Genomic DNA, 9,996 nt, shown 5'->3' with positions numbered 1-9,996 from the left:
CGTTGTTGAATTTGTATGGGTAGTTGGTCCCATGCTCCTCCGACTAGTACGTCCATGCGGACAATTAATCATCTGCCGATATTCAAACAATACATACGAAGCTTTTTTTTTTCTTTAATATTATCTTGTCTTGTAATATCTAGTTGGGCACGAGCTTCTAGGCTACATCTCTCGTGGCAAAGTGTGTGGTAATTGTCACGTAATAGTAGTCGTATGTGTTTATGATGATCGTTACGCGGGGAATAATGACTTCCGGGAGGACTTTTAAAGGGTAACTGGCCCCGATTCGGGCGTTACAAACGTGGAGAAAACCCGGAAAACTCCACGCCTGTCCTGACTAGGTACGAACCCACGACCGAACTCCCAGTGTTCGGGGAACGGAACCACTTGACCGCTGGTGGGCCACACGAAGCTTTTTCGAGCGCGCGATTCCAAGAACACGTTAGCGAAGACAAATAAACGATATTATTTTAAAGTGTAATAAAGCACAAAAGATTTTCAGTTTATTTATTCTTTTAATGAACTAATTTATTTGAAATTAAAACAGAAGGTAGAACGATTATCGAAATTTAATCATAAATAATAGACTTTTTTTCCTGAGGAGTTGGCAACGCTCCCAATCGGGAGGCAGACGATCTTTTCGTCACGAAAGGTCTCTTTTGGCGTGGTCGATTGTGTAGTCATGCCTTCCGTGCTTTTGACCGAATCCATTGCGGTCGAAATGGGAGGTAAGCTTTATAATCGATAAATTTTGCGTAGTTATTTTCGAGTTTGACTATTAATTAATTACTGTTTTCTTTGGAGCCGAGCGCATAATTAGAAGTTCGTATCGTCTTAACAGTTACGAAGGAACAAATTGATTAATTTGCTTCATAATTAAATCCGTTTTAAATGATGCAAAAAACTGTTGGGTTAAACATTACGTACGCGCACCGTCATGGCCGCACTGTCCCCACTGCGGCTATGACTGTGCACGTAGATAAAGTTTGACCAACTGTTGGCACGATTCAAGCTCCGAATGAGGGTTTTTTGACTCCCTTGTACGAGCGCAAAAGCCAAAGGAATCTTACGTCTAAAGCAGGAGTGTCCAATCTTTTTGTTTTTCTGGGCCATGTTGGAAGAAGTCTTGGAGTTTTGGGCCACAAGCATATATAATATACTTGTGGTCCAATCCTTAAATATACTTGTATATTTAAGGATTAACATATATTTAGATTATAGTAAATATTAAAACTTTATCACAAAAACGATATTTCAAAAAATTACTTCTATGACACTTTCAATTTTTTTACTTAGAAATAAATAAATTTATTATGAAGGAGACAAACAAAAATTTATTTGAAAAACAAATATTTATTCCATTTGGGTCTCTACTTAATAAAAACAACAAAACACCATTTTAAAGTGCATTTTTATTCAACTAATATATTTATAAATAGTATGTAGCCCAAAAAGTAGCCAATGCACCAAATGATATTGTTTATGCCAAACTAAAAAGAGAATAGCCAAATCTTGCAATGCTGGAAAGAATACTAAATAAAGCTGGAGTTGGGACTCAAAGATTTAGACACCCAAATGTGGGGAAAGGTGAGAAAGTACAAAAGATAAAGAAGTGAATATGTTGGAAAATTAATGGTCAATATTTGCATAACAAAAGGTCTATTTAACCTTTCTCACTACAATTTATCTTTTGGCCTTTCTCTCCTTTCTCCCTGCTTTTGGGTCTATAACCGTGAGACCCAACTCCAGCTTTATTTAGTATTCCTTCCTCATTCACACATTTCCAAGTATTTGAAAATATTTCCTTTCCACTCAAAAATAAAATATGTATAAACTTTGTGAAACTTCTTTTTTGAGTTTATGCCGTTGAAATAAATAAATAAAATATAAAAAAATTGTCAGTTTTGTTTACATATTTATTGGGCCGCATTGGAACTTGCTTGGGCCGCATGCAGGCTGCAGCCCAAGCAAGTTCCATGATGCCGTATCTCCGCAAGATGATTTCTTGCGGAGATACGGCAGAAAAACAATTGTTGCTTAAGTTTTGCACACTGGTGTATTTGGCCCATATGACTTCGAGTAGCCCACTTGACTATTTGTGGAGTACTTGATGTTATTTAGTTTTAGGGGGTGTGAGGGCTCGGGCCCACCAGGTGCCGAGATGCAAGCAATAGCCAGCGCCAAAGCATACGACTACATGCAGTGTGTTGGTTGAGGCTTGCTGTAGTTTGCCTTGATGATGCAGAGTGTAGAGAATAGGCGATAGTACCAGTTCAAGGTAAAAACTAGTTGATACAATTTAATGAATTTATTATTTGTTACAGGCACAGATTGTTTTGCCTCTAAGACTTGTTTGCAAGTGTGACATGAGTAAGATGAGATTGGAACTGTTGCCATCAGGTTCTGTGTTTGGAGATAGATATCTGGCACAGGGTCAGCTGTTGGACTTTTCTTTATTCTTTACTGACAAATATCGTTAGAATGTCCAATCTCCCTGTACCGACTGTTAAATACACGGTGGGATTGGCGGAGTGTGCAGCATGACTCCCCCATACTGCCTGGAACTAGGCTTTATGCTGATTTTGGGGCTGTATGTCATGAAGAGTTATGGTTCCTTTGACTTTTTTGCTACTGCGGATGTGCTCTGGCTGTGTTAAGATCCCAATGGTGTCATTCGCATCTGCAGTCATACCCAAAATTGTTTATTTGCAAACAATAAAAGCTACTCTATATACAAATACATACTAAAACCGTTACATATTCACATAATATCTCCAATAGCAGAATTGACAGTGTTAATCTGTTCTATTCTTTGGTTCATTGTTGGTACATATATTGTAGTAAGCTAGATAGAGGAAGAGGAACAAATTATGTATAAAATATTATATCCTGTATTGAGAGAGGAGTGGGCAATCAAAATTTGGCAAAATAAAAGAAAGTGAAAAACCTGAGAAGATTCACAATCTCTGATAGAAAATTTCATGTTCTTGTACTCAAGGAAATCTGGCCAAATATTTTATGTACATGATTAACAGCTGATAAAGTGACTATTTTTCTATTTTCTATATACATGAGCAGTCAAAAAATTTCTGAAATTGTACTATAGTGCTTGTAACAAGTGTTTCCATATATCTTAACATATGAAAACACCTAATCACCTTCAAAGTAGGACCCTTCAGTGCATGTACACACACACACACACACACTCACTCACTCATTCTTGTTCCATTGATACTGTTATTGTTGGAAGGGCCATTGGAAGGCTTTCTTTCAAATATTCATGAGTTTGGCCTTTGTTTTTGATTTTATATCCTTCATGGTTGTGTAATGGTTCCCTTGAGATCCATTTTCAGAATAGGGAACAGTCAAAAGTCACTCAGACTGAGTTCCAGTGAGTACAATGATTGAATAATGACAGGAAGTCTTTTGTTGGCATGGAATTACTACACAAGTGATGAGTGACTCGGTATATTATTGTGATACAGAAACTATCTTCCCCACCACTTGTTATGCCATTTCCTCTAAACTGCATCTTGAAACCTATGCAAATCGTGCATGTAGAAATGACCAGTAATGCACTTTCCAGGTGGTATGAACTCTTGGTGCACCACACTTCCTGTGTCAAAGAATGCAACAAGTGTGATGGCCGAACTTGTGAATATTCCAAAATAAACCTTTTGATGGTGGTGCTTCCAACAATGGCATGATCGATGGGACAGGTGTTTGTGCTGAAGGATCTTACTTTGAAGGTGATTAAGTAAGCATTTCCATACATCCTACCATACAGTGCTACATCACAACTCTAGGAACTTGATGACTGTCTTTGTATATTATTAATTGATCACATATTGCTACTTATTGATAATTGAATAGTTGGTCATTGAGAAAAAGAAAATATTTAGAATTAAATTTATTATAACTGATGTATATTTAGAAAGGTTTAGAAAGAATGTCATAATAGTTATTCCAGATATTGGAAATTTACATACCAAATTCCTATATAGGATATTTTTGCAAATTAAAATTTGTTTTAATTCATTCAGTAATTGAAACTTTAAATTTTTCAGCTATGGAACCATGGCCAGAAGATGCAAGACTTTATCAGCCAAGTGAATGTGAGTTTATAAAATATGTTTTTGAACATTATATTCAGATATTTGTTATGTATATATACTTTATATACAGTTATTATTTTGTTCAATGGAACTTAGAATTTCTTCAGATTTAAATTAGACTATTAATGTCAAAACTAAGATTTCATCATAATTTTTGATCAAAATATATACCTTTCATAAAATATTTGTCAAGAACTTAGCTGAAAATTGTATATATTTATTAGTTATGTGCTGGATTGTTAAAAATGTATATCCGCGGATACGGATACAGATATGGATCATTAGTGTCTAGATCCGCGGATACAGATATGGATCTCAACCTTTGTACTTAGTCTGTGCCGGTACGTGTGACCTTGGACTGATAGTTGACGCTTTGCGTTAGTAACGCAACATGTTTTGACTTGCATTGCACGTGTTTTTGTTTATAGTTTAATGTGACATGGGATAGCGTAGATTATGTTTGTATTTTTGGAGAGTGTTGAGTTAAATTAAAATGAAAACAATGTCGACAAAAAGTTCAGTAGTGTAATATGGAAATATTTTACGATAGTAAATGAATTTTGCATGATAAAATTTTTGCAATGTGAATGTACCAAATATGTGATTTTAAGAAATAGAAAGTGATTTGAATTGAAGTTATTAGTATTTTATTGCTACCTATCTTTAAAATTTCTATAAGTAATGAAATTCATTAAGATAAAAGAGCCGTTAAAGATCCGCTAAAAAGTAACAGATATGAATACAGATTTTTTTCCTTCGGATATCCGGCACATCACTAATATTTATATAAGTTCTTTGAACTTCTTATAGATACTGTGGTTATTATATATGTAAGAAAAGTAATAGAAATGAGAATAATCTAGCATTCATAACAGTTTTCAGTCCTGTTTGCGTCTTCTCCAATTGACATCTTCCCTTACTTGTCCCCCCCTTTTCTCCCTCGTCTCCTTCGCACCTGTTTATTTTCTTAACTGTTTAGGAATTTGACTCATCTAACCCTCACATATGTGAAGGATGAACAGACCCTCAATAAAGTGTTATTTTAAATCTTAATTCTTTTGAAGTTCATTCGTTCATGTGAGCCACCAGAGGGGTTTGAAATGCCTCTCCTATCCAGCAACAGGTCGGTGACCTCCTTTCTTGTCAAGGAAGGCGTTTCTGTTCTGTTACACGAGTGGAGGAGAGTCAGAGGGGTCAATGATAAGACCCCTCTGACTCTCCTCCACTTGCATAACGATAAGACGTTGGCTACGTCGAGTAAAGACACCATTTAAAAACAAAACAAGAGTTTATTACAATCATCTACGGAAAAAATTTACAAATATAATTACTCTAAGTTCTGTTATATCAACCTATCCTGCTACTACAGGGATAGTGGAGAGAGAGAGTTTACAAATATGCGTTCATACCTCTTTGCATATACTAGTGGGATATTCTTCCGTGATATCATCCAAATGGATTCTGGGGTGTGACACAAGTGTAGGTCTGCGACGGGGAAGGCGATGTTCGACTTCGACGTTTTCACTCACGATTGGTGATTTCCTCGAGAGGGGAAGAAGGATGGCTTTTATACTTTTTGTGGTGGGAAAATTAGTCAGGTGATCAATTGTTTTAGCAGGTGTGGGTTTAAAGGTGGTGATAGAATGGCAATAATATGATGAATTTTGCCTGTAAGTGTGAACTATGCACGGATTCCTTGTAAGAATGTTTATATTAAGACATAAAATTCCCATGGCCTCTATATTTTGATTTTTGTAGGTATGGAATAAATTTATTTTATAAAATTAACTAAAATTTGACTCTCACATCTAACTTTGATCATTTTATCAAAAGTTATGCTAAAATCCATAAAAAAATTATTTCCCACGGATTTGGTTCCTTGTTGAGGATGATCCATCTAGTCATTAGTGTGTCACCCGGAACTTTCGATAAATATCCAGTATTGGACGCCAGGCCCTTAACAACAGACTCCTGACCTCATTCAAAAACCCAGGAGGAACCAAAACTAACAAAGGAGAGCGATGACAAATCAAGTCAGTTGTCCTCCAAAGTTCGTCCACAAAAGTCACCTCCAAAGTGTGCTAAAATACTGTGCCTCCGTCGATATCAACATACAGATACCTATCACGCCCAAGTTCTTGATTTATTCTACACCTGTCAGATACCTTCCTCCGAAGATCTGTTACCTGAACAATTTGAATCAAAAGACCTTTAAACCACCTGAAGAATCCACTGAACACCCGAAGAATCCTGTGTTTGAGTCATCAAGTCATCCATCCTCAACTTCTTTATAAGGTATTTATCTACACGCGAGTCGTTTGTAAACTCTCTCTCTAGTGACAGTTAAACTTAAGAAAATAGGGATAAGATCGAATATCGTGTACTCCTGCCCACTAAAATAAATTTGTTATTGTTTATAATTATGGAATCAAAGTGAATCACTTCCTCGTTTCTCTCTCCTCACTTCTACTCCGAATCCAACCGCCTACCTGCGACCACTTATGTGACGTAAAGTCGCGATTTCCAAGTCCTGAGAGACTCGGTGGTGTCACATCCTGATGCAGTGTCGAAGAGACACTGACCCTACAGTCACACATATATATATTATTAAATTTCTTCCATGTATCCATTACGCCAGGAGTGGTGTAAGAGATATATTGCCACTGCATAGAGATACTCATACTGCAGTATTAACAACCTTGTACTTACTTACATACACAATAAACCTCCCAGTTCAAAAACTTACACACCTCAGTGGAAGTTGCTGTGATGATATATAATAAACTAATAGACAACATGAACAAAATTGAGAGGGAGTGCAAGAAATTAGTATACAAACATAACTATATGGTTACAATATCATCTGTAATGCAAAAGATCTGTTGGACATGATCACTGCTCTCAGCATATATGAAATACCATTCACTCTAGGGAATGAAAACAGAATTAGTAAGTACATGGATATGTGTCATATAACCGGTCTACTAGAATCAAGGAGCCATGATCATGATGTAAGAAAAGCAAAGTGCAAGGTGATCATGTCTATCCTTTCCACTATTCTTGAGAACACCATACATTTCAATGAATCAAAACTCAAGACTGTCAGTAACCAAAATGTGGGAAAATTGTTGAGATGTTAACAATTTATAGACATGCTAGAAATTGCCTCTGCATAAATTGTGAAGATACCCGATGTTTACAGTTTGCATGGAAGTGTGTTATATGAATTATGGTGCAACTACCAACCAACATGTCAATATATTGAATTAGTTTTTATTTATATACTAGAAATTCTCCTGTCAAGCATGACAGAATATTTTTAATGAGAAAGTAGAGATTGAAGAATCAAGAAGAGCTTCAATTCAATCTCGATGTTGTGATGCCATTTCTGCAGCCCTTGACAAAGCCATCCTTATTCAATGTTGCTCAAGTTGGACTTCACAGCCTTTGGGGTCTCGGTTGTTCTTATTCATTTAGATCTAGAATTTACCTGATCAATTTTACTCTTTTGCTTTCCCCTAGGCGTTTTTTTTTTTTTTTTTGACAAAATTGTGAGTCTCTTTAAATCCACATTGATAAAACAAAGAAGAATTGTATGTACAGTATGTTAGTTAGATTAGTGTTAACACTTTCTAAATAATGGGCTTGTTAGATTGTTACTTTTGATCAGATAATAGAATGTCACGTGGTCACTATGGAAAGATTTTTAAAAAATTTATTATAGAAGTGACATGATGAGGCTATCTTTTTTAAAGTTTAAATTTAATTAAGCAAGTTTAAAATAAAACATTTATCAAAATATTTAAAAATGCAAGTTAAGGAAAATTCTCTCATCAAGCATAAATGTCACTGCAACATAGTACGGTCACCAATTTGAAATTGATAAAACATTTATTCTATAGCTAATATTTCCACAAAATAACTAGTAGCCCATACTTTCCATCAGAACATAAAACAAATACAGTCGACCCCCCCCTATAACATGGTAGATACATTCCACTTTATAAGAATTTCACGTTGTAGGAATCCTTAAATACATGAGCCAATCACAGCCCGGCACGTGTACAGTTTATGGACTACGGCTGTTTGAAAGGTTTTCTTCCATAAAATTAATTGATTCTAGACTAATTTGACTCAACGTTTCCAAAACACGTATAATTTTTTGGGAATAATCCATATAAACTATGCTATAAACAAAAAATTGTAGGATTACTTACCGAGTGTGCACCATTCGACAACACCATTGCTTAAGCTTGTTTTTGGAGCAGTGCACCAAATGGTGGGTGCATTTTCTGATAAGTTATTTTTCTGCAAAAAATTTGTTGAACTTTGGAGACATCATTAATAGAAATAATTTTTATGGCCGTTGAATAAGAAATGTTTCTTTCACAAGAAATGTATAAAATTACAGTACTGTATTAGACTTCTTACAGTACCTAATTTATATACTGTACAGATGATAGTAAACTCAACTTACCCACCTAAACTCTCCATAGCGTGTAAGTAGTTCGGCTGCTTGTCCACTGTTGGTCCAGATTCGACCAATCCTGTCGCAACATGAGTCGGCAATGACGTTTTACCGCATTTTATGAGTCCCTTTTAGCGTCTTTATACGAATACGGACACAATTTTTTCGCCGTGATATATGAATCGCATTATATGAACCCGCGTTATAGGAGGGTCGACTGTATAACTGAAATTTCATCTGGATTGGAGAAAGATTGCAGGAGTTATAAGGAATTCACACACAGACAGACACAGACACACACAGGATTTTATATTAGTAATTAGTTATTCTTATATTTCTGTTGATATTTGTGTAATTGCTTTAATATTCAAGTTGAAATTGCCAACATTTTATTATATGTCTGCAAATTTAAACTTTAAATATTCTACATTCTTTGAGTTATATATATTTTTAATTGTTTTAATATGTCTTTTTAATCTGTAAATTTCCATCCAATGGAGAATTATTGTTTAATATAAATTGAAGACAAAAACTGCCCAAAAAGGGATCGACATTTATTCTTTGTGTTCCAAGACTATACACTTTTTTCGGTGACTGACCTTTCTTTGTAGGTTGTTGTTGCCGGAAAATTACAAAAAGTCCTTTTAAAAAACACAAAACACATCCAATTAAAATCCTTTTTCAGAAATTATTATAATTTAAATTGGATGTGTGTTGTGTTTTTTAAAAGGACTTTTTGTAATTTTCCGATGATAAGCAGCCTACAAAGAAAGGTCAGTCGCTGAAAAAGTGTATAGTCTTGGAACACAAAGAATAAATGGTGATCCTTTTTGGGCAGTTTTTGTCTTCAATTTTTATTAAATGTCCATTTAATGTCAGAGTCAATAAAACCAGGGTTTCTACTGATTAGTCTTATTACGTACCCCTTAATGTTATTGACCAATCGGAGTAGGCAAGAGACCCAAAGTGATCACAATAAACAGAGTCTACTGTATTCGAATTCATATAATATAGAATTGTTAATACAGTTGTTTATTTATTAATTAGGTTTTGAATATTATTTTAATTTGCCGATTAATATATCTAGTTTATAATTTATATTATTCCTAAAAATAAATAATATATATTTTTTAATTAGATATGCAGATTTTATTGCCTGATTACACTAATTGCTTGAGCATACAAGCATTTCTTAGAATGTGCTGTTTGAAATATAGAGTCGTAATGAGAAAAAATGCCGAACACATGTCTCCTTCAGGTATTGAAAATATTTTAACTTTGATTAGATATATATATATAAAGTATTTTGTATGTATGTGTATATATATATATATATACAAAATTTATTTTTATTTTGTATATATATATATATATATACAAAATTGGACGTGTGTGTCCCTATATTTCACTTTT

At 34.7% G+C, this 9,996-nt stretch overlaps 1 protein-coding gene across 1 annotated transcript in view; it reads left to right on the top strand.

Annotated features, from left to right (window-relative positions):
- Positions 1 to 609: 609 nt before the first annotated feature.
- The window catches only part of LOC111622680 (metaxin-2-like), a 38,662-nt gene continuing 29,275 nt past the window's right edge, over positions 610 to 9,996 (top strand). The window contains exons 1-3 of the mRNA XM_023365106.1: positions 610 to 728; positions 4,068 to 4,115; positions 9,722 to 9,841. Coding sequence (XP_023220874.1) covers positions 683 to 728; positions 4,068 to 4,115; positions 9,722 to 9,841 — 214 coding nt within the window. The 5' untranslated portion in view covers positions 610 to 682. The remainder of the gene's footprint in view (positions 729 to 4,067; positions 4,116 to 9,721; positions 9,842 to 9,996) is intronic.

The sequence above is a fragment of the Centruroides sculpturatus genome, unplaced genomic scaffold, assembly GCF_000671375.1.
Source record: "Centruroides sculpturatus isolate CEXI.00-Female unplaced genomic scaffold, Cexi_2.0 scaffold168, whole genome shotgun sequence".
NCBI lineage: Eukaryota > Metazoa > Arthropoda > Arachnida > Scorpiones > Buthidae > Centruroides > Centruroides sculpturatus.
This window is presented reverse-complemented; position numbering and strand designations above follow the sequence as displayed.